Source organism: Hemibagrus wyckioides, linkage group LG25, assembly GCF_019097595.1.
Source record: "Hemibagrus wyckioides isolate EC202008001 linkage group LG25, SWU_Hwy_1.0, whole genome shotgun sequence".
Classification (NCBI taxonomy): Eukaryota; Metazoa; Chordata; class Actinopteri; order Siluriformes; family Bagridae; genus Hemibagrus; species Hemibagrus wyckioides.
In genome coordinates this window covers 1269145-1291098 of record NC_080734.1, presented here as the reverse complement: position 1 = coordinate 1291098, position 21954 = coordinate 1269145, and the positions used below count along the sequence as shown (strand labels likewise).

General features: G+C 36.6%; 1 protein-coding gene and 1 pseudogene across 1 annotated transcript; one reads left to right on the top strand and one right to left on the bottom strand.

Moving 5' to 3' along the window:
• LOC131345737 (NACHT, LRR and PYD domains-containing protein 3-like) overlaps nt 1-21954 on the bottom strand; it is a 566556-nt pseudogene that overhangs the window by 185959 nt on the left and 358643 nt on the right.
• Nucleotides 4385-6891, top strand: LOC131345753 (alpha-1-antitrypsin homolog). The gene is made up of 5 exons (XM_058378805.1): nt 4385-4517; nt 5086-5769; nt 5854-6124; nt 6206-6353; nt 6433-6891. Exons 1-5 carry the CDS (start codon nt 4454-4456, stop codon nt 6622-6624), a joined length of 1359 nt encoding a protein of 452 aa, XP_058234788.1. The 5' UTR covers nt 4385-4453; the 3' UTR covers nt 6625-6891.

Genomic DNA, 21954 nt, shown 5'->3' with positions numbered 1-21954 from the left:
TGTTCAGTGTTTTATTGTTCAGTGTTCAGTGTTCATAGTTTCAGTGTTTCAGTGTTCATTATTTCAGTGTTCACCGTTTCAGTGTTTCAGTGTTCATAGTTTCAGTGTTCACAGTTTCAGTGTTCAGTGTTTCAGTGTTCATAGTTTCAGTGTTTCAGTGTTCATAGTTTCAGTGTTTCAGTGTTCATAGTTTCAGTGTTCAGTGTTTTATTGTTCAGTGTTCATAGTTTCAGTGTTTCAGTGTTCATAGTTTCAGTGTTCAGTGTTTTATTGTTCAGTGTTTCAGTGTTCATAGTTTCAGTGTTTCAGTGTTCATAGTTTCAGTGTTCACAGTTTCAGTGTTCATAGTTTCAGTGTTCAGTGTTTCAGTGTTCACAGTTTCAGTGTTCACAGTTTCAGTGTTCAGTGTTTCAGTGTTTTATTGTTCAGTGTTCATAGTTTCAGTGTTTCAGTGTTCAGTGTTTCAGTGTTCATAGTTTCAGTGTTCACAGTTTCAGTTTCAGTGTTTCAGTGTTCATAGTTTCAGTGTTCAGTGTTTCAGTGTTCACAGTTTCAGTGTTTCAGTGTTCATAGTTTCAGTGTTCAGTGTTTCAGTGTTCACAGTTTCAGTGTTCAGTGTTTCAGTGTTCACAGTTTCAGTTTCAGTGTTTCAGTGTTCACAGTTTCAGTTTCAGTGTTTCAGTGTTCATAGTTTCAGTGTTCAGTGTTTCAGTGTTCAGTGTTTTATTGTTCAGTGTTTCAGTGTTCAGTGTTTTATTGTTCAGTGTTTCAGTGTTCATAGTTTCAGTGTTTCAGTGTTCATAGTTTCAGTGTTCAGTGTTTTATTGTTCAGTGTTCAGTGTTTCAGTGTTCATAGTTTCAGTGTTCAGTGTTTCAGTGTTCATAGTTTTAGTGTTTCAGTGTTCATAGTTTCAGTGTTCACAGTTTCAGTGTTCAGTGTTTCAGTGTTCATAGTTTCAGTGTTTCAGTGTTCACAGTTTCAGTGTTCAGTGTTTCAGTGTTCATAGTTTCAGTGTTTCAGTGTTCATAGTTTCAGTGTTCACAGTTTCAGTGTTTTATTGTACAGTGTTCAGTGTTTGAGTGTTCAGTGTTTCAGTGTTTTATTGTTTAGTGTTCAGTGTTTCAGTGTTCAGTCTTTCAGTGTTCATAGTTTCAGTGTTTCAGTGTTCATAGTTTCAGTGTTCAGTGTTTTATTGTTCAGTGTTCAGTGTTTCAGTGTTCATAGTTTCAGTGTTCAGTGTTTCAGTGTTCATAGTTTTAGTGTTTCAGTGTTCATAGTTTCAGTGTTCACAGTTTCAGTGTTTCAGTGTTCATAGTTTCAGTGTTTCAGTGTTCACAGTTTCAGTGTTCAGTGTTTCAGTGTTCATAGTTTCAGTGTTTCAGTGTTCATAGTTTCAGTGTTCACAGTTTCAGTGTTTTATTGTACAGTGTTCAGTGTTTGAGTGTTCAGTGTTTCAGTGTTTTATTGTTTAGTGTTCAGTGTTTCAGTGTTCAGTCTTTCAGTGTTCATAGTTTCAGTGTTTCAGTGTTCATAGTTTCAGTGTTCAGTCTTTCAGTGTTCATAGTTTCAGTGTTTTATTGTTCAGTGTTTCAGTGTTCAGTCTTTCAGTGTTCATAGTTTCAGTGTTTTATCTTTCAGTGTTTCAGTGTTTTATTGTTCAGTGCTTCAGTGTTTCAGTGTTCACAGTTTCAGTGTTCAGTGTTTTATTGTTCAGTGTTCATAGTTTCAGTGTTCAGTGTTTCAGTGTTCACAGTTTCAGTGTTCAGTGTTTCAGTGTTCATAGTTTCAGTGTTTCAGTGTTCATAGTTTCAGTGTTTCAGTGTTCATAGTTTCAGTGTTCAGTGTTTCAGTGTTCATAGTTTCAGTGTTCAGTGTTTCAGTGTTCACAGTTTCAGTGTTCAGTGTTTTATTGTTCAGTGTTCATAGTTTCAGTGTTCAGTGTTTCAGTGCTCAGTGTTCATAGTTTCAGTGTTTCAGTGTTCAGTGTTTCAGTGTTTTATTGTTCAGTGTTTCAGTGTTCATAGTTTCAGTGCTCAGTGTTCATAGTTTCAGTATTTCAGTGTTCACAGTTTCAGTGTTTTAGTGTTCAGTGTTTCAGTGTTCACAGTTTCAGTGTTTCAGTGTTCACAGTTTCAGTGTTCAGTGTTTTATTGTTCAGTGTTCAGTGTTTCAGTGTTCATAGTTTCAGTGTTCACAGTTTCAGTGTTCAGTGTTTCAGTGTTCATAGTTTCAGTGTTTCAGTGTTCATAGTTTCAGTGTTCAGTGTTTTATTGTTCAGTGTTCATAGTTTCAGTGTTCAGTGTTTCAGTGTTCACAGTTTCAGTGTTCAGTGTTCATAGTTTCAGTGTTTCAGTGTTCATAGTTTCAGTGTTCATAGTTTCAGTGTTCACAGTTTCAGTGTTCAGTGTTTCAGTGTTCATAGTTTCAGTGTTCACAGTTTCAGTGTTCAGTGTTTTATTGTTCAGTGTTCAGTGTTCATAGTTTCAGTGTTTCAGTGTTCATTGTTTCAGTGTTCACCGTTTCAGTGTTTCAGTGTTCATAGTTTCAGTGTTCACAGTTTCAGTGTTCAGTGTTTCAGTGTTCATAGTTTCAGTTTCAGTGTTCATAGTTTCAGTGTTCAGTGTTTTATTGTTCAGTGTTCAGTGTTTCAGTGTTCAGTGTTTTATTGTTCAGTGTTTTATTGTTCAGTGTTTTATTGTTCAGTGTTTCAGTGTTCATAGTTTCAGTGTTCAGTGTTTTATTGTTCAGTGTTCAGTGTTTCAGTGTTTTATTGTTCAGTGTTCAGTGTTTCAGTGTTCATAGTTTCAGTGTTCAGTGTTTTATTGTTCAGTCTTCAGTGTTTCAGTGTTCAGTGTTTATTGTTCAGTGTTTCAGTGTTCATAGTTTCAGTGTTTCAGTGTTCAGTGTTTTATTGTTCGGTGTTTCAGTGTTCATAGTTTCAGTGTTCAGTGTTTTATTGTTCAGTGTTTCAGTGTCCTTAGTTTCAGTGTTCAGTGTTTCATTGTTTTATCTTTCAGTGTTTCAGTGCTTCAGTGTTTCAGTGTTTTATTGTTCAGTGTTTCAGTGTTCAGTGTTTCAGTGTTCATAGTTTCAGTGTTTTATTGTTCAGTGTTTCAGTGTTTTATTGTTCAGTGTTTCAGTGTTCAGTGCTTCAGTGTTTCAGTGTTTTATCTTTGTGTTTCAGTGCTTCAGTGTTTCAGTGTTCAGTGTTCAGTGCTTCAGTGTTCAGTGTTCAGTGTTTTATTGTTCAGTGTTCAGTGTTTCAGTGTTCTTAGTTTCAGTGTTCAGTGCTTCAGTGTTCATAGTTTCAGTGCTTCAGTGTTTCATTGTTTTATCTTTCAGTGTTTCAGTGCTTCAGTGTTTGTGTTTTATTGTTCAGTGTTTCAGTGTTCACAGTTTCAGTGTTCAGTGCTTCAGTGTTTCATTTTTCAGTGTTTCAGTGTTTCAGTTTTCATAGTTTCAGTGTTTCAGTGTTCAGTGTTTCAGTGTTCAGTGTGTCAGTTTTCAGTGTTTCAGTGCTTCATTGTTTAGTGTTTCAGTGTTCAGTGTTTCATCGTTCAGTGTTTCAGTGTTCAGTGTTTTATTGTTCAGTGTTTCAGTGCTTCAGTGTTTCATTGTTCAGTGTTTTATTGTTCAGTGTTTTCAGTGCTTCAGTGATCAGTGTTTCATTGTTCAGTGTTTCAGTGTTTCAATGTTTCTGTGCTACAGTGTTCAGTGTTTCAGTGCTTCAGTGTTCAGTGTTTTATTGTTCAGTGTTTTCAGTGCTTCAGTGATCAGTGTTTCATCTTTCAGTGTTTCAGTGTTATATCTTTCAGTGTTTCACTGTTCAGTGTTTCAGTGTTCAGTGTTTTATCTTTCAGTGTTTCAGTGCTTCAGTGGTTCAGTGTTCAGTGTTTTATCTTTCACTATTTCAGTGCTTCAGTGTTTCAGTTTTCAGTGTTTCATTGTTTTATTGTTCAGTGTTTCAGTGTTCAGTGTTTCAGTGTTCAGTGTTTTATCTTTCAGTGCTTCAGTGTTTCAGTGCTTCAGTGCTTCAGTGTTTCAGTGTTCAGTGTTTCAGTGTTCAGTGTTTTATCTTTCAGTGTTCAGTGTTTCAGTGTTTTATTGTTCAGTGTTTCAGTGTTCATCAACATTTTTGTTTCAGCAGTATAAAGATCTCAGTGAGAAATGATAGAGAGAGAGAGAGAGGTTTAACACAGCTGATCATGTTCAGGGGATAGTTAAGAGGTTAAAGGCTTAGTCATTATAATAATAATAAATACGCTTTAATACACAATCACTCTCAGTGGATTTTTCATTGTTTTTACGAGTTACATAATGAGACAGAGTGGTCAGCATGTGGAAGCTGTAATCTCTGACTCAGCTGTAAACATGTTTTATCAGTAGCTGCGGCCGTTGGGTCGGTGGTGTTACGTTAACTAGCTGGTTAATCAGTAAACGTGGTGCTGAGCGATGATGAGGATAAAAGCTGGAGTGAATCCGTGCTGCACGTCTCCTCTCGGACACGACACTGGAGGTGAGTAGTGCAGAAGTTCAGAGGAACTCAGATGGGCTTCAGCTGGTAGTGTGAGGTCAAGAACCAAGTTAATGTTCTAGCTTAGCATTCAGGAAATGATGTAAATTCAGGAAATGATGTAAATATGATGTTTGTTTTTGTGTCGGATTTGTTTCATCCTGAGAGGCTCGGACCATTAGAGTGGAGATGTTTAGCAGATTGGAAGCGTGAGGTGGAAGCAGCGGCGCTCTGATAAAACAGCAGCAACTAAACTAATTAATTGGTTTTAATTTATAATAAATTAGATTTCATTTAATTCAATACAACATGCTCCATTGCTATGTGCTAAGCTAAGTCATCTATAAACAAGGGTTAGCTTCTGCTGTTCTATTCAGTTCTAGTTGGCTAATTGATATTAAATCACATGTGAAGAATTGAACTATGCGAAGAACTGATGATTTCTGATTACGTCCTTCACTTTGATGACATCTCAGTCATACCCTGTGGAATTTCTGCATGATTAATGATTCAGATAGAAGAATATTCTATTTCTAAAATACACTAAATTGAATTTCATCACTATGTCCAGGTGATAAAATGTGGGGAAAGATCCAGTACTGTTTGACCTTTTCCCTCCTGTTGATGGTGGCCTTGGCTGACCACCACGAGGGCCACGATCATGGAGAACATTCAGCAGATCACCATCACCATCTCCACCATGGCAAGGACGAACCTCACCCCAGTCACAGTGGAAAAGATGAATTATGCCACACGCTCTCACCTCACAACGCTGACTTCGCCTTCTCCCTGTACAATAAACTCTCCAACAACGCTGACGCCAAAGGCAAGAACATCTTTTTCTCTCCACTGAGCATCTCCATGGCTCTGTCCATGCTGGCTCTGGGAGCCAAAGGAGAGACCCACTCACAGATCTTCAGCACTCTGGGCTACAGCTCCCTCACAGAGGATCAGGTCAATGAAGCCTATGAGCACCTGCTGCACATGCTGGACCACAGCCAGGAGGCCATGCTGCTGGAGACCGGAGGTGGTCTGGCTGTCCGAGAAGGTTTCAAACCTGTCGACAAATTCCTGAAGGATCTTCAGCACTTCTACCATGCAGAGGCCTTCACTGTGGACTTTTCCAAATCTGACGTTGCTGTCCAAGAGATCAACAAGTTCATCGCTAAGAAGACCAAGGACACCATCACTGACATGGTCAAGAGCCTGGACCCAGATACCATCATGGTGCTCATCAACTACATCTATTTCAGAGGTATGTTCCAGCAAAAACCTCATGACTTTCTTACTTTAGTTATTGCATAAGCACAAACTTTTAAACCTTCTTGAATATTCTTAGGTAAATGGGAGAAGCCCTTTGAGGTAGAACACACTCACAAAGCTGACTTCCACGTGGATGAGAACACCAAGGTGACTGTGGACATGATGAAGAGAACCGGACGCTATGACATGTACCACGATGTGAGTAACTTCACCTCTGTCATCATGGTGCCCTACAAAGGCAACACCTCCATGATGATCATTCTGCCTGATGAGGGAAAAATGGAGGAGGTGGAGAAACACCTCAGCAAGGAAGCTCTCTCATATTGGCATGACAAACTGTTCAGAAGGTAAAAAACATTTTTCTTCTCTCCAAACAGATCTATTACAGTATCTATTACACCATTCTCTAATAATGGTTTATTCTTCAGCTCTGTGGATCTATACTTGCCCAAGTTCTCCATCTCTGCCTCCTTCTCTCTTGGAGACACTCTGAAGGAACTGGGTATTGTGGATGCTTTCTCCGACAATGCAGACTTCTCAGGGATGAGTGAGGAGACCAAACTGAAGGCTTCCAAGGTATGTTAATAAACCAGAGGGTTAATCCTTCTACACAAGGTCTCAAGACCTCCTATTCATGAGTGAAACTTCTCCTCAGGTTCTCCACCAGGCAGTCCTCAAGGTGGATGAGAAAGGAACTGAAGCGGCTGCTGCCACCACCATCGAGATCATGCCCATGTCTCTACCAGACACGATGATCCTCAACAGACCTTTCCTGGTCTTTATCGTGGAGGACAGCACCAAGAGCATCCTCTTCATGGGCAAGATCAGCAACCCTACTGAGCAGTAATGGTCTGATCTCATCCTAGAAAATGTTGATTGAAGAGCGGGTGTTTAGCAGCTAGTTCTTTCTGTCCGGGGCTGGATTTACAGAAATGCAGCACAGCTCCTCTCAGGTGTAGCGTAAACACTGTCTCTCTCTATCAACTGGATGAAGAGACAATGATGAAAAAGAGGTTTTTATTTAAACCTGTTTGTTTCGTTTTTCTGGATGTTTCTGATTAACACAGAATACAGATTTAATAACTGTTTAATAAACATGTTCAAATTACAGACACTCAGTTTCCTTTGGTCATTTCTCATATTATTATTATTATTATTATTATTATTTGCTTTTAGACTTGTTGAGGTCTGCCATGTCAGACAAGACACACAGTGATGAAAATGTAGCAATGTAAATTATGTTTAATTAGACGATTTTTAGTTTCAAGTTTAATATTATAGACGAAAACTCTTAATTTATTTACTGTTTATTTTTAAAGTAATTGTATTATACATGACAGATTTTTTTCCCCTTTTATTATTATTGTATTTGTTTTTTATTCAGGTATCTAACATGATTAAAGTTCTCCATACTGGCTCTTAAACACATGAAATATATATAAAACATTTATCTTTGAAATAGAGGTTCATATTAAATTAACACAAAGGTATTAAAAGGTTAAATGCTGCATTTGATTCTATTCTCACGTCATGTTCTTCTTTTAGAAACAGGTTTGTTTTTCTGAGAGTTGTGTTTCTCAGTTTCTTATACAACTGAGAGTTAAGGTTCTTGTTCAGGGGCCCAGCAGTGGCAGTTTGGTGGACCTGGGATTTGAACTCACAACCTTCAGGGCCCGTATTCACAAAGCTTCTTAAGCCTAAAATTTGCTCCTAGTGACGAAATTCTAAGAAAATTCTTAGAATTATGACATTTTCTTAGAATTTTCCCTTAAATTTAAGACTAAATCTTAGTAAAGATAAAAATGATTCACGAAACATCTTAGCCCTAAAAACAGCTCCTAAGATAAAAATTGTTAAGAGTAGAGAGGAGGACTTTTAAGAGGCTTATAGAGTTTCTATAGCAGAGGACAAAATGGCGGAAAGAAGAAATATTCTCCAATTGAGTTAATTAAACGCTACAGATTGGATCACAATGTTTGTGGTTGAAATTATTAGAGATGCGCTCACATCTCCCACCCAACGTAGTAATGCCATAACGCCAGAAATGAAAATGATTACAACACTGAGGTATTTGGCAACTGGAAAAATGCAACAGGTCAGTAGTGGTGACTTTCACAACCTTCCATCAGCAGAGTGATCACACAAACTACTGAAGCTCTTTCACAGTCTCATATAGTGACACAGTTCATTTCATTTCCACTGGACATTCACACTCTGCAGGCTCACAAAAGGGTATTCATGGACATAGTGGGGTTCCCCGGTGTTGTTGGTGTAATTGATGGGACGTTTTTGTCAACAGAAAAAGAAAACACAGCATCAATGTGCAACTTGTTTTCAGTGCAGATTACAGGATTTTAGACATTGTTACAAAATGGTCTCAACACATGATGCCAGGATACTGTCCGAGAGTGGCCTGAGACAGCTTTTTGAAGGACATTATGTGCCAGTTAACTGTCATTTGTTAGAGGACAGTGGCTATCCATGCAAACCATGGCTCCTCACACCTTACCTCCACCCAGACCCAGGACCACAGCTAAACTACAACAGGTACCTAAACAGTAGACTAACAGTGAATTATTATGTATGAAAATAAAATGTAGTTACAAATGTGCTTGAATATACTACAAACAAGAGACTAAAGAGGCTATTTAATCAAGCATATTCACATTATTGTTGAGTGCAGTAGGCCACCTTAACTTGTGATGTCTTTTTCACTGACTTTTAGAGCCCATAAGAAAACACACTCAGTAGTTGAGGAGGGTATTGGCCAGCTGAAGGGTATTGACCAGCTGAAGAGGAGGTTTCATGTGTTGCATGGAGAAATGCACCTGTCACCAGCTAAGGTCTGCAAAGTCATTACAGCCTGTGCAGTGCTTCACAACATCTGCAAAGCATGACAAATCCCAGAACCTCTCGAAAGCAGCCATGTTAACGGTGATGAAGATGATGGTGATGAAGATGATGAAGATGAAGACATTCAGTTTACCCAGGGGAGAGACATGTCCCAGAGTGGGATTTGTCACAGACCTCAATTTACAAATTTGCATTTTAGGTAAGTAACAGATGATGTAAAATCCAAACTGGTGTCTGTAGCTTACTGAACAAACATTCCATACAACTGTAGTTGAACAGAGCTGCTGTTATAAATACCACGTGACTGTGATACACTTTCTATTTGTCATTCTTCTTACATTTTAGCAGCTCAGTTTTTAGCTTATAATACTCCTCCTGTAAACAGAGAACTTTTTTGTGCTGTGTGAGGGTATCAATTTCCATCTCCAGTTTTCAGTCCAGCAGGGATGGTATTGGGGTGGCTGTAGCAGACAGGCTTATCTGATACACTGGCTAAGGCTGAGGGTCTCACACCTTCAACATTGATGGCCCCAGTTCCTCTGACGGCTCCATGCTGCAGAAAATGCGGAAAACAATTCTTTTATTTATTGTTTTGTTTGTTGTTCACAAGGCGAGAGCACGAGATGGCACATGGTCTATATATTAAACAGCACTTGTTCTTGATATTTCTCTTTATTTGCCCATTGCCTACTTGTCCTACCTTTGTTGTATTCCCATTAGCAGGATCATTGAGCTGTCTGTGCCTTCCTTCAGCCCAGTGGCAGATATTTTCGAGTGTCCAAGTACATTAAATACAGTTTCCGCTACCTGAGACAGTTGTTTAGTGGGTGGTCCTCCACCTAAAAACACAGTAGCTTAGGTGTATAGTTCTGTAGGCATATTTAACCAAGCCAGATATAGTAAGAAACTGCAATATCACTCCCCTGTGCTTTAAGAATCCTGTTTGTGTGCAGCGATCTCCCTCCTGGCTTGAGACTGCAACACATACCACCGCTTTTCACAATCCTCGCTGCTGAGATGTTTTCTCCCAGGTCTGCCTCTTTCCTTAAGCTGTGATGCTGGAGCCAAATTTCCCTTTTAAAATTGCTTTATTTTCTTCAACTAACTGAGCTAAAAGAAAACACTGCTCATCTGTCCAATTTGGTTTTCTTGTTCTTTTACTTTCTTCCATCTCTCTTGGATTGTTGGCTACATAACATCCAAAAGTGCAACTTCAATAGACTGTCCTGCAATCATGTAAATTGGTAAAAGGTGAGCAAATTTGCTCCCATCAATCTGAAATGCTGATTACAAGTAATAAAATCAGCATGGTTAAAAAAAGTAAGAACTTAAATATAGTAACTACTCCGTGGAAATTGATTGCTTCAAAAGTAGACACATTTTCAACATTTGGCTGTTTTAATTAACTTTAAGATATTTGCATAAAGTAGCCTGTATTCATGATTATACAATTTCTTTATATACAAAACTTATGATTTCACTGTCCATTCTATTATCACATATTCTATTTTCACAAAGACCTTTACAGATTTTTTTATCAACCAATCACAGTCCTTGAATTGCCGTGTCATCCCAAACAACAGGGTCAACCACACCTCCTCACTAAAGGTTTTGGTACTTTCCTTACTCAGAATTGCTCTGAGAAGTTTCCTAAATCACTTTTAGTCTAGGACTCCCAGCTAGCACTTTTTAGGCTAAGATAGGAGCTCTCTGAGAGAATTCTTTGTGAAAGAAGCTTTGTGAATACGGGCCCTGAGTCCATCACCTTAACTACTAAGTTACCACATCCCAAACCAGCTTGATTTGAATCTTAGTGTTTGGGATTTTAGCAGAAACCTTGTGCTTAAAGGTTAGAATCTGTTCTCTAGTCAGATCTGCTGGCACTGCTCGACTGGTCCCACCATCTCTCAGGGTAAGAGGTAGGTCTACATCTAGACTCTTCTCTGTTCTGGCACCGAGGTATTCTGGCACTAGACGTCCAAACAGCTGAAATGACTTCATCTTCATCTTCAAACGACAGCTGAAGACCCACCTCGTCCTCAAACACTTAAACTAGTGCTTACTTATATCTTCCTGTTTGGTTATATATTAAAAAAATAAAAACCTGTATTTCCTCCTTGTAACGATATGCCGGAAGTGGAAGAGCTAGGATCCATTAGTAGAGGTTTATTACAAAGAACCAAATTGGCAGGCAGGTAAACAGAAACAGGGATGAGTGAAAGTCAAAACCAGAGAATCAAATAAAACCAAAATCACAAAACCAAACTCATAATAATCCAATAAACAAGGCAATGGTCATACACAATAATCCAAAGACAAGAAAGCAAGGCAAACGGCTTGGTATGTCATGAATGAATGATACTTCATGTTTGAACGTAGTGTGCACGCTGCTTAACTGTCTGATAAACTCAGAAGCGTGCCTTCGTGGGTGGCTCTAGAATCCGGGCGAGGGATCCTTCTGGCAATCTGAAGCCGGTTGCAATGTTACACTCCTACAGTTTTTAGACTGATGGTTTCTTTAGTCAGCATCCTAGTGAATCAGTATTGATGTACTCACTGATAGAAAGTTCAAAGCACATTTGTACATTGCTCTGGATGAGAGCGTCTGCTAAATGCCAGAAATGTAAATGTAAATGTAATAGAAAAGCTATTTCCAAATGTGGCAGTGGTTCCAGAGGGTGATGACGGCCAAGAGAAGCTTTCACACAGGGATCATATCCTGCCCTAAAAAACCTCAGGTTACACACCTGGACAAAATAGTTTGTACACTTCCATTAATATAAATAGGCATACTGGCTGATTACAAGTTTGAAGACACCTGTGATGCTAATTACAGGACACACTTTAGTTGAACATGTTCCTATGTTCAAATTATTTTCAATCTTTTCTAGGGGTACCATCATTTTGGTACAGGTCAGATTCATTAGTTTGGTTTTTTAATGCTTCTGTTGAACCACAATTCAAAAGCAATGTCTGATTTTCACCACCTACCCACTGTTTCCTGAGGTAAAAGTATATCACTTTACCCAGCAGAAGGGTTAGACCTGGAAGTATTAACAATGAAAATGCTTCATTTTAGCTTCCTTTTGTGTAAACAGGTAGAGAAAGCTTCCTTTTGAACATCAAATTATTAGTCTGAGAGGTAAACTATTTGATTAGCATGTTAAGCCTTCAGTCAGACACCTTTCAGTTTGTTTCACGTGATTGTCTGACTGCTGCACTGAGAACTGAACTGACTAAAAGTTTAGATAAAGTTCCAGGTCATGAAGAGCAGAACCCACAGAACTCATACTGTTCTCAAATAAAATGCTAACTAAAGCCCACTGCTAGAAAATAATTAGCCAACCATCTTGAAGTCATGTGACACATATTGAGCTGAAGAGTTTGATTAAGCATTTGAAAAGTAAACACTAGAAGTGAATCATGTCATCAGCAAACTGCTCTAAACCTTCAAAACATTATTCACACTCACATGATGCTATCTTACTTTAGCAGTGTTTAGTTATCTGGTGAGTTTAACACACTTGCTTTAGCAGTAAAACTGAGCTGGGACTCATTTATTTACAGATAAAGTTGGATATCGGAAATTATTTTACAGTTATCTATGTGTCTTTTTAAAGGTTTGAGTACATGCTCATTAAAAATGAGAGAAATGAGTTATTGTTGAAAAGATTCCTATTGTTCCACAGATTCCACATACATCTGTGTTTATATATGAAAACATTTCTATACATTTTAATGTATAATTTGTATTAATATTGTCCACCTCTGTATTTTAATCGCGTCCTCGTTCTGTGATGGTGGTGGAGGTTATAATTTTTGTGGTGATGGTGGTGTCAGTGGAGGTTAAGATGGAGGTGGTGGTGAAGGTAATGGTTGAGGTGATGGTTGAGGTTGTTCCTTTTTTTATTCTAGCTAGCAGACCCACTTCACTTAGCTGCTCAAATTTATTTTGTTTTATATATTTGTTACTGAGAGTGGGATTATAAATCATTATAAACACCAGAGAGTGGGATTATAAATCATTGTAAACACTGAGAGTGGGATTATAAATCATTATAAACACCAGAGAGTGGGATTATAAATCATTATAAACATTGAGAGTGGGATTATAAATCATTATAAACACCAGAGAGTGGGATTATAAATCATTATAAACACCAGAGAGTGGGATTATAAATCACTGTAAACATTGACAGTGGGATTATAAATCATTATAAACACTGAGAGTGGGATTATAAATCATTATAAACACCAGAGAGTGGGATTATAAATCATTATAAACATTGAGAGTGGGAATATAAATCATTATAAACACCAGAGAGTGGGATTATAAATCATTATAAACATTGAGAGTGGGATTATAAATCATTATAAACACCAGAGAGTGGGATTATAAATCATTATAAACACCAGAGAGTGGGATTATAAATCACTGTAAACATTGAGAGTGGGATTATAAATCATTATAAACATTGAGAGTGGGATTATAAATCATTATAAACACTGAGAGTGGGATTATAAATCATTATAAACACCAGAGAGTGGGATTATAAATCATTATAAACACCAGAGAGTGGGATTATAAATCATTATAAACATTGAGAGTGGGATTATAAATCATTATAAACACCAGAGAGTGGGATTATAAATCATTATAAACACCAGAGAGTGGGATTATAAATCACTGTAAACATTGAGAGTGGGATTATAAATCATTATAAACATTGAGAGTGGGATTATAAATCATTATAAACACCAGAGAGTGGGATTATAAATCATTATAAACATTGAGAGTGGGATTATAAATCATTATAAACACCAGAGAGTGGGATTATAAATCATTATAAACACCAGAGAGTGGGATTATAAATCACTGTAAACATTGACAGTGGGATTATAAATCATTATAAACACCAGAGAGTGGGATTATAAATCATTATAAACACTGAGAGTGGGATTATAAATCATTATAAACACTGAGAGTGGGATTATAAATCATTATAAACACCAGAGAGTGGGATTATAAATCATTATAAACACCAGAGAGTGGGATTATAAATCATTGTAAACACTGAGAGTGGGATTATAAATCATTATAAACATTGAGAGTGGGATTATAAATCATTATAAACACCAGAGAGTGGGATTATAAATCATTATAAACATTGAGAGTGGGATTATAAATCATTATAAACACAGAGAGTGGGATTATAAATCATTATAAACACCAGAGAGTGGGATTATAAATCATTATAAACACCAGAGAGTGGGATTATAAATCATTATAAACATTGAGAGTGGGATTATAAATCATTATAAACACCAGAGAGTGGGATTATAAATCATTATAAACACCAGAGAGTGGGATTATAAATCATTATAAACACCAGAGAGTGGGATTATAAATCATTATAAACACCAGAGAGTGGGATTATAAATCATTATAAACATTGAGAGTGGGATTATAAATCATTATAAACACCAGAGAGTGGGATTATAAATCATTATAAACATTGAGAGTGGGATTATAAATCACTGTAAACATTGAGAGTGGGATTATAAATCATTATAAACACCAGAGAGTGGGATTATAAATCATTATAAACACCAGAGAGTGGGATTATAAATCACTGTAAACATTGAGAGTGGGATTATAAATCATTATAAACACCAGAGAGTGGGATTATAAATCATTATAAACACTGAGAGTGGGATTATAAATCATTATAAACACTGAGAGTGGGATTATAAATCATTATAAACACCAGAGAGTGGGATTATAAATCATTATAAACACCAGAGAGTGGGATTATAAATCATTGTAAACACTGAGAGTGGGATTATAAATCATTATAAACATTGAGAGTGGGATTATAAATCATTATAAACACCAGAGAGTGGGATTATAAATCATTATAAACATTGAGAGTGGGATTATAAATCATTATAAACACAGAGAGTGGGATTATAAATCATTATAAACACCAGAGAGTGGGATTATAAATCATTATAAACACCAGAGAGTGGGATTATAAATCATTATAAACACCAGAGAGTGGGATTATAAATCATTATAAACACCAGAGAGTGGGATTATAAATCATTATAAACATTGAGAGTGGGATTATAAATCATTATAAACACCAGAGAGTGGGATTATAAATCATTATAAACATTGAGAGTGGGATTATAAATCACTGTAAACATTGAGAGTGGGATTATAAATCATTATAAACATTGAGAGTGGGATTATAAATCATTATAAACACCAGAGAGTGGGATTATAAATCATTATAAACATTGACAGTGGGATTATAAATTATTATAAACACCAGAGAGTGGGATTATAAATCATTATAAACACCAGAGAGTGGGATTATAAATCACTGTAAACATTGACAGTGGGATTATAAATCATTATAAACACCAGAGAGTGGGATTATAAATCACGGTAAACATTGAGAGTGGGATTATAAATCATTATAAACACCAGAGAGTGGGATTATAAATCATTATAAACACTGAGAATGGGATTATAAATCATTATAAACATTGAGAGTGGGATTATAAATCATTATAAACACCAGAGAGTGGGATTATAAATCATTATAAACATTGAGAGTGGGATTATAAATCATTATAAACATTGAGAGTGGGATTATAAATCATTATAAACATTGAGAGTGGGATTATAAATCATTATAGACACAGAGAGTGGGATTATAAATCATTATAAACACCAGAGAGTGGGATTATAAATCACTGTAAACATTGAGAGTGGGATTATAAATCATTATAAACACCAGAGAGTGGGATTATAAATCATTATAAACACTGAGAGTGGGATTATAAATCATTATAAACACTGTGAGTGGGATTATAAATCATTATAAACACCAGAGAGTGGGATTATAAATCATTATAAACACCAGAGAGTGGGATTATAAATCATTGTAAACACTGAGAGTGGGATTATAAATCATTATAAACATTGAGAGTGGGATTATAAATCATTATAAACACCAGAGAGTGGGATTATAAATCATTATAAACATTGAGAGTGGGATTATAAATCATTATAAACACAGAGAGTGGGATTATAAATCATTATAAACACCAGAGAGTGGGATTATAAATCATTATAAACACCAGAGAGTGGGATTATAAATCATTATAAACATTGAGAGTGGGATTATAAATCATTATAAACACCAGAGAGTGGGATTATAAATCATTATAAACACCAGAAAGTGGGATTATAAATCATTATAAACACCAGAGAGTGGGATTATAAATCATTATAAACACCAGAGAGTGGGATTATAAATCATTATAAACACCAGAGAGTGGGATTATAAATCACTGTAAACATTGACAGTGGGATTATAAATCATTATAAACACCAGAGAGTGGGATTATAAATCACTGTAAACATTGAGAGTGGGATTATAAATCATTATAAACACCAGAGAGTGGGATTATAAATCATTATAAACACTGAGAGTGGGATTATAAATCATTATAAACACTGAGAGTGGGATTATAAATCATTATAAACACTGAGAGTGGGATTATAAATCATTATAAACACTGAGAGTGGGATTATAAATCATTATAAACACCAGAGAGTGGGATTATAAATCATTATAAACACCAGAGAGTGGGATTATAAATCATTGTAAACACTGAGAGTGGGATTATAAATCATTATAAACATTGAGAGTGGGATTATAAATCATTATAAACACCAGAGAGTGGGATTATAAATCATTATAAACATTGAGAGTGGGATTATAAATCATTATAAACACAGAGAGTGGGATTATAAATCATTATAAACACCAGAGAGTGGGATTATAAATCATTATAAACACCAGAGAGTGGGATTATAAATCATTATAAACATTGAGAGTGGGATTATAAATCATTATAAACATTGAGAGTGGGATTATAAATCATTATAAACATTGAGAGTGGGATTATAAATCATTATAGACACAGAGAGTGGGATTATAAATCATTATAAACATTGAGAGTGGGATTATAAATCATTATAAACACCAGAGAGTGGGATTATAAATCATTATAAACACCAGAGAGTGGGATTATAAATCATTATAAACACCAGAGAGTGGGATTATAAATCACTGTAAACATTGAGAGTGGGATTATAAATCATTATAAACATTGAGAGTGGGATTATAAATCATTATAAACACCAGAGAGTGGGATTATAAATCATTATAAACACCAGAGAGTGGGATTATAAATCATTATAAACACCAGAGAGTGGGATTATAAATCACTGTAAACATTGAGAGTGGGATTATAAATCATTATAAACACTGAGAGTGGGATTATAAATCATTATAAACACCAGAGAGTGGGATTATAAATCATTATAAACACCAGAGAGTGGGATTATAAATCATTATAAACACCAGAGAGTGGGATTATAAATCATTATAAACACCAGAGAGTGGGATTATAAATCACTGTAAACATTGAGAGTGGGATTATAAATCATTATAAACATTGAGAGTGGGATTATAAATCATTATAAACACCAGAGAGTGGGATTATAAATCATTATAAACATTGAGAGTGGGATTATAAATCATTATAAACACCAGAGAGTGGGATTATAAATCATTATAAACATTGAGAGTGGGATTATAAATCATTATAAACACCAGAGAGTGGGATTATAAATCATTATAAACACCAGAGAGTGGGATTATAAATCACTGTAAACATTGACAGTGGGATTATAAATCATTATAAACACCAGAGAGTGGGATTATAAATCACTGTAAACATTGACAGTGGGATTATAAATCATTATAAACACCAGAGAGTGGGATTATAAATCATTATAAACACTGAGAGTGGGATTATAAATCATTATAAACACTGAGAGTGGGATTATAAATCATTATAAACACCAGAGAGTGGGATTATAAATCATTATAAACACCAGAGAGTGGGATTATAAATCATTGTAAACACTGAGAGTGGGATTATAAATCATTATAAACATTGAGAGTGGGATTATAAATCATTATAAACACAGAGAGTGGGATTATAAATCATTATAAACACCAGAGAGTGGGATTATAAATCATTATAAACATTGAGAGTGGGATTATAAATCATTATAAACACAGAGAGTGGGATTATAAATCATTATAAACACCAGAGAGTGGGATTATAAATCATTATAAACATTGAGAGTGGGATTATAAATCATTATAAACACCAGAGAGTGGGATTATAAATCATTATAAACACCAGAGAGTGGGATTATAAATCATTATAAACACCAGAGAGTGGGATTATAAATCATTATAAACACCAGAGAGTGGGATTATAAATCATTATAAACACCAGAGAGTGGGATTATAAATCATTATAAACATTGAGAGTGGGATTATAAATCATTATAAACACCAGAGAGTGGGATTATAAATCATTATAAACATTGAGAGTGGGATTATAAATCACTGTAAACATTGAGAGTGGGATTATAAATCATTATAAACATTGAGAGTGGGATTATAAATCATTATAAACACCAGAGAGTGGGATTATAAATCATTATAAACATTGACAGTGGGATTATAAATTATTATAAACACCAGAGAGTGGGATTATAAATCACTGTAAACATTGACAGTGGGATTATAAATCATTATAAACACCAGAGAGTGGGATTATAAATCACGGTAAACATTGAGAGTGGGATTATAAATCATTATAAACACCAGAGAGTGGGATTATAAATCATTATAAACACTGAGAGTGGGATTATAAATCATTATAAACATTGAGAGTGGGATTATAAATCATTATAAACACCAGAGAGTGGGATTATAAATCACTGTAAACATTGACAGTGGGATTATAAATCATTATAAACACCAGAGAGTGGGATTATAAATCACGGTAAACATTGAGAGTGGGATTATAAATCATTATAAACACCAGAGAGTGGGATTATAAATCATTATAAACACTGAGAGTGGGATTATAAATCATTATAAACATTGAGAGTGGGATTATAAATCATTATAAACACCAGAGAGTGGGATTATAAATCACTGTAAACATTGAGAGTGGGATTATAAATCATTATAAACACCAGAGAGTGGGATTATAAATCATTATAAACACCAGAGAGTGGGATTATAAATCACTGTAAACATTGAGAGTGGGATTATAAATCATTATAAACATTGAGAGTGGGATTATAAATCATTATAAACATTGAGAGTGGGATTATAAATCATTATAAACACCAGAGAGTGGGATTATAAATCATTATAAACACTGAGAGTGGGATTATAAATCATTATAAACACTGAGAGTGGGATTATAAATCATTATAAACACTGAGAGTGGGATTATAAATCATTAATCAAAGAAGGCTGTTTTTGTGATATTGGAAATATGATTTTTAAAGGATAAGTTACTGTCTAATATTACTCCCAGGTCTTTCACTGTTGAGCTAGTAGTAACAGTACATCCTTCTAGATGCAAGCTGAATTGCGAGAGATTCTGTGTACTGGTTTTTGGACCAATAAGTAATATCTCTGTCTTATCAGAATTTAATAATAGGAAATTATTGGTCATCCAATCTCTAATATCTTTAACACACTCAGTTAATCTAGACAAATTAGATATTTCATCTGGTTTTGATGAGATATATAACTGGGTATCATCGGCATAACAATGGATAACTAATCCCATGCCTTCTAATGATGTTACCCAATGGAAGCATGTATACTGAGAAAAGCAGAGGTCCTAAAACTGACCCTTGTGGGACCCCGTATTTCACTGGCACTACACTGGACAGTTCTCCATTTAAATCTACAAAGTGGTATGGATCAGACAGGTAGGATCTAAACCATTTTAATGCCTGTCCCTGCATACCTGTGTGATTTTGTAAGCGATCTACGAGAATGTTATGATCTATAGTGTGGAATGCAGCACTAAGATCAAGCAGGACTAAAATGGAGATGCAGCCTTGGTCCGAAGCTAAAAACAAGTCATATTGTTTTCCTGTAAGAAGGAGCATAACTGAGCTGACACCACCTTTTTTCTAATATTTTTGATATAAACGGAAGGTTTGAAATCATTCTGTAATTTGTTATTTAATTAGGGTCTAGTTTAGGTTTCTTAAGAAGATTCAATTCAATTCAATTCAATTCAAGAAGCTTTATTGTCATTTCAACCACATATATATATACACTGGCGCAGTACATAGTGAAATGAAACAACGTTTCTCCAGGACCTGGTGCTACATAAACATACAACAACAAGTTCAACACAAAACAACAAACAACACCACAGAGCTAGGACAGAAGTTTGTCTTAGCCACGTAAAGTGCACAGTGTGCAGCTAGGTGCAAACAGAGCATAGACAAGACAGTGCAAAAGACAATAAATACAATGAAGGCAACACAAAAGAACACAGGACACTTAGCGCCGAAAAAGAAAGAAAAGAACGTGTACTGGAATGTAAGTGAAATAAAATAGATAAAGTGAAATGATAAAAAAAATAAAAAATAAAGTAAAAAATAATATAAAAAAATAAATAATAAAATAAAAAAAAAAGTATTGTGCAAAAATATTGTGCACTGAACATACTGAAAATATTGAAATATATATATTGAAAAATACTGAAAATATTGTGCAAAAATACACAGCAGCGGTTGAGGTAGTGCAAATAGAATAAACATAAATATAACTATAGCTGCGGATGACAGGTAGAGGTAGTGCAGTAAGTAATGAACAATATAAATTATGTGTGTGTGTGTGTGTGTGTGTCCACACAGTCAAGAGAGAGTGTGTGTATCTGTGTGTGAGAGAGACAGAGAGTTAATATACAGTTCAGTCCTGAGTGAGAGTGTGTGTGAGAGTGTAGAACAGTTCAGTTCTGAGTGAGAGTGTGTGTGTGTGTGAGAGTGTAGAACAGTTCAGTCCTGAGTGAGAGTGTGTGTGTGTGTGTGTGTGTGAGAGTGTAGAACAGTTCAGTCCTGAGTGAGAGTGTGTGTGTGTGTGAGAGTGTAGAACAGTTCAGTCCTGAGTGAGAGTGTGTGTGTGTGTGTGTGTGTGTGTGAGAGTGTAGAACAGTTCAGTCCTGAGTGAGAGTGTGTGTGAGAGTGTAGAACAGTTCAGTCCCGGGTTTTGAGGAGCCTGATGGCTTGAGGAAAGAAACTGTTACACAGTCTGGTTGTGAGGGCCCGAATGCTCCGGTACCTCTTTCCAGATGGCAGGAGGGTGAAGAGTGTGTGTGAGGGGTGTGTGGGGTCAGCCACAATGCTGTTAGCTTTGCGGATGCAGCGTGAGGTGTAAATGTCTGTGATAGAGGGGAGAGAGACTCCGATGATCTTCTCAGCTGTCCTCACTATCCGCTGAAGGGTCTTGTGATCTGAGACGGTGCAGTTCCCAAACCAGGCAGTGATGCAGCTGCTCAGGACGCTCTCCATGGTCCCTCTGTAGAACACAGTCAGGATGGGGGGAGGGAGATGGGCTTTCCTCAGCCTCCTCAGGAAGTAGAGGCGCTGCTGGGCCTTCTTGGTGATGGAGCTGGTGTTGAGTGACCAGGTGAAGTTCTCCGCCAGATGGACACCAAGGAATTTGGTGCTCTTGACGATCTCCACAGAGAAGCCATCGATGGACAGCGGAGAATGGTCACACTGTGCTCTCCTGAAGTCAACAACCATCTCTTTGGTCTTGTCGACGTTCAGGGAGAGGTTGTTGGCTCTGCACCAGGCTGTTAGTTGTTGCACCTCCTCTCTGTATGCTGACTCGTCGTTCTTGCTGATGAGACCCACCACGGTTGTGTCATCGGCGAACTTGACGATGTGGTTGGATCTGTTCATTGCTGCACAGTCATGGGTCAGCAGAGGGAACAGCAGTGGACTGAGCACACAGACCTGAGGAGCTCCAGTGCTCAGTGTGGTCGTGCTGGAGATACTGCTCCCGATCCGGACTGACTGAGGTCTCCCAGTCAGGAAATCCAGGATCCAGTTGCAGAGAGAGGTGTTCAGACCCAGGAGACTCAGCTTCTTAATCAGCTGCTGAGGGATGATTGTGTTGAATGCTGAACTGAAATCTATGAACAGCATTCGAACGTAGGAGTCTTTACAGTCCAGGTGTGTGAGGGCCAGATGGAGGGTTGTGGTGATGGCGTCATCCGTGGAATGGTTAGGACGATACGCAAACTGCAAGGGGTCCAGCGAGGGTGGTAGCTGTGACTTGATGTGCCTTATGACGAGCCTCTCGAAGCATTTCATCACGCTTGGTGTGGGTGCAAC

Excerpts from the sequence above, each read along its gene's own strand:
- LOC131345753 (XM_058378805.1), top strand. The coding sequence starts at position 4,454 with ATGATGAGGATAAAAGCTGGAGTGAATCCGTGCTGCACGTCTCCTCTC. Across the intron at positions 4,518-5,085 it reads TCTCGGACACGACACTGGAG|GTGATAAAATGTGGGGAAAG; the intron begins GTGAGTAGTGCA and ends CACTATGTCCAG. Across the intron at positions 6,125-6,205 it reads CATGACAAACTGTTCAGAAG|CTCTGTGGATCTATACTTGC; the intron begins GTAAAAAACATT and ends TTTATTCTTCAG.